Consider the following 2,319-nt stretch of genomic DNA (forward strand, 5'->3'; position numbering starts at 1 on the left):
AGCCCCGCCACCGCGCGAAACCGCGGCTGAAAATCAACAGGCAAGCCCCAAAATCCGGAATAAAAATCACATTTCGCAGAGGGAAGGACAGAAAAACTCTTTCTAGGCAGCGGTTCTGCCAGAAAACAAACAAACAAACAAACAAAACAAAACACACAAAACCCCCTCTCCCTGCTTGCAACGCGCTGAGCATCAAAGGATGCTCTCAGAGGACACTGCGAAGCCCCCTGTTTGGGGGGTGGATGGAGGTCCCCCAGGCAGGGCCAGGGGGAGGGGATGTCCGCAGCTGGCGGGGGGCTGCAGAGGCAGGGCCGGGGGGCTGGTGGGTGTCTCCGGGAGCGGTGACTGAGCGAGGCGGTGCCAGGGCTGGGGGCGGATTTTTTGAGAAGAGCCTCAGCTCCTCAGAGCGGCGGCAGCCACCGGAGGAGTTGACCGGCTGTTTCTCCCTCTCCGCCCGGAGGAGGAGGAAGAGGAGGAAGAAGAGGCTTCGGCTGCCGCCTCTCCGATCCTCCCTCCCCACCCTCCCCCTTCCCTTTCCGCCCCACACCTTTATGGACGAGCGCCGGAGCTTGCTCTACTCTCCCGCCGCCTCCTCCGCCGGTCGGCACCCGCGGGGCGGCTCGACCAGCAGCCACCACAACCTGGGCTACGCCGAGCCCCCCGCCGCCCCCCAGCCCGCCCCCGAGCAGGAGGAGGTGGAGGAGGGTGAAGGAGGGGAGGAAGGCAGCATGACCGTGGTGGGAGGCGGCGGCGGAGGGGACCCTTTGCTGGAAGAAGCGCAGCCTCCTCCCGCTCTGCTCTCGGGGGAGCGCTACGAGCAGCCCCCGGCCCCGGCCGTGCCCGCCGGGCAGCCCGCGGGCGCCGGGGAGCACGAGTGCTGCGAGCGGGTGGTGATCAACATCTCGGGGCTGCGGTTTGAGACCCAGCTGAAGACGCTGGCACAGTTCCCCGAGACGCTGCTGGGGGACCCGCGGAAGAGGATGCGCTACTTCGACCCCCTGCGCAACGAGTATTTCTTCGACCGCAACCGGCCCAGCTTCGACGCCATCCTCTACTATTACCAGTCGGGCGGGCGCATCCGGCGGCCCGTCAACGTCCCCATCGACATCTTCTCCGAGGAGATCCGCTTCTACCAGCTCGGGGAGGAGGCCATGGAGAAGTTCCGGGAGGACGAGGGTTTCATTCGGGAGGAGCAGCGGCCGCTTCCCGACAAGGAGTTCCAGCGCCAGGTGTGGCTCCTCTTCGAGTACCCCGAGAGCTCCGGGCCGGCCCGAGGCATTGCCATCGTCTCCGTCCTGGTCATCCTTATCTCTATTGTCATCTTCTGTCTGGAGACCCTGCCGGAATTCAGGGATGACCACGACTATGAGGGAACCGGGGGGAGCTTTGGGACGAGCGGTGGCCCACTCCCACCTGAAGCCTTCACCAACTCCTCGTCCTCGGCTCCTTCCATGGTGTCGTCCTTCACCGACCCTTTCTTCGTGGTGGAGACTCTGTGCATCATCTGGTTCTCCTTCGAGCTGCTGGTCCGTTTCTTTGCCTGCCCCAGCAAGGCCACCTTCTCCAAGAACATCATGAACATCATTGACATTGTGGCCATCATCCCCTACTTCATCACGCTGGGCACCGAGCTGGCCGAGAGGCAAGGCAACGGCCAGCAAGCCATGTCCCTGGCCATCCTCCGAGTCATCCGCTTGGTGCGGGTCTTCCGCATCTTCAAGCTCTCCCGGCACTCCAAGGGGCTGCAGATCCTGGGCCAGACCCTCAAGGCCAGCATGCGGGAGCTGGGCCTGCTCATCTTCTTCCTCTTCATCGGCGTCATCCTCTTCTCCAGCGCCGTCTACTTCGCGGAAGCAGATGACCCCAGCTCGGGTTTCAGCAGCATCCCCGACGCCTTCTGGTGGGCCGTGGTGACCATGACCACGGTGGGCTACGGGGACATGCACCCCATCACCATCGGGGGCAAGATTGTGGGGTCCCTCTGTGCTATTGCGGGGGTGCTGACCATCGCCCTGCCCGTGCCCGTCATAGTCTCCAATTTCAATTATTTCTACCACCGGGAGACGGAAGGTGAGGAGCAAGCCCAGTACATGCACGTCGGGAGCTGCCAGCACCTCTCGTCCAGCGAGGAGATGAAGAAGGCTCGCAGCAATTCCACCCTCAGCAAGTCCGAGTACATGGTCATCGAGGAAGGGGGGATCAACCACAGCGCATTCAAACAGGCTGCCTTCAAAGCCGGCAACTGCACAGCCACAAACAATCCCAACTGTGTGAACATCAAAAAGATCTTTACGGATGTTTAAAACAAACAAACAAACA

General features: G+C 62.4%; 1 protein-coding gene across 1 annotated transcript; it reads left to right on the top strand.

The window, feature by feature from the left end:
- The first annotated feature begins 419 nt into the window (after positions 1-419).
- LOC114070916 (potassium voltage-gated channel subfamily A member 3-like) lies at positions 420-2,313 on the top strand. Its single transcript, XM_027908540.1, has one exon. It carries the CDS (start codon positions 552-554, stop codon positions 2,301-2,303), a length of 1,752 nt encoding a protein of 583 aa, XP_027764341.1. The 5' UTR covers positions 420-551; the 3' UTR covers positions 2,304-2,313.
- The last annotated feature ends 6 nt before the right edge of the window (positions 2,314-2,319 follow it).

The sequence above is a fragment of the Empidonax traillii genome, unplaced genomic scaffold (assembly GCF_003031625.1).
Source record: "Empidonax traillii isolate 1590-97213 ecotype Southwest subspecies unplaced genomic scaffold, ASM303162v1 scaffold1743:size121722, whole genome shotgun sequence".
Classification (NCBI taxonomy): domain Eukaryota; kingdom Metazoa; phylum Chordata; class Aves; order Passeriformes; family Tyrannidae; genus Empidonax; species Empidonax traillii.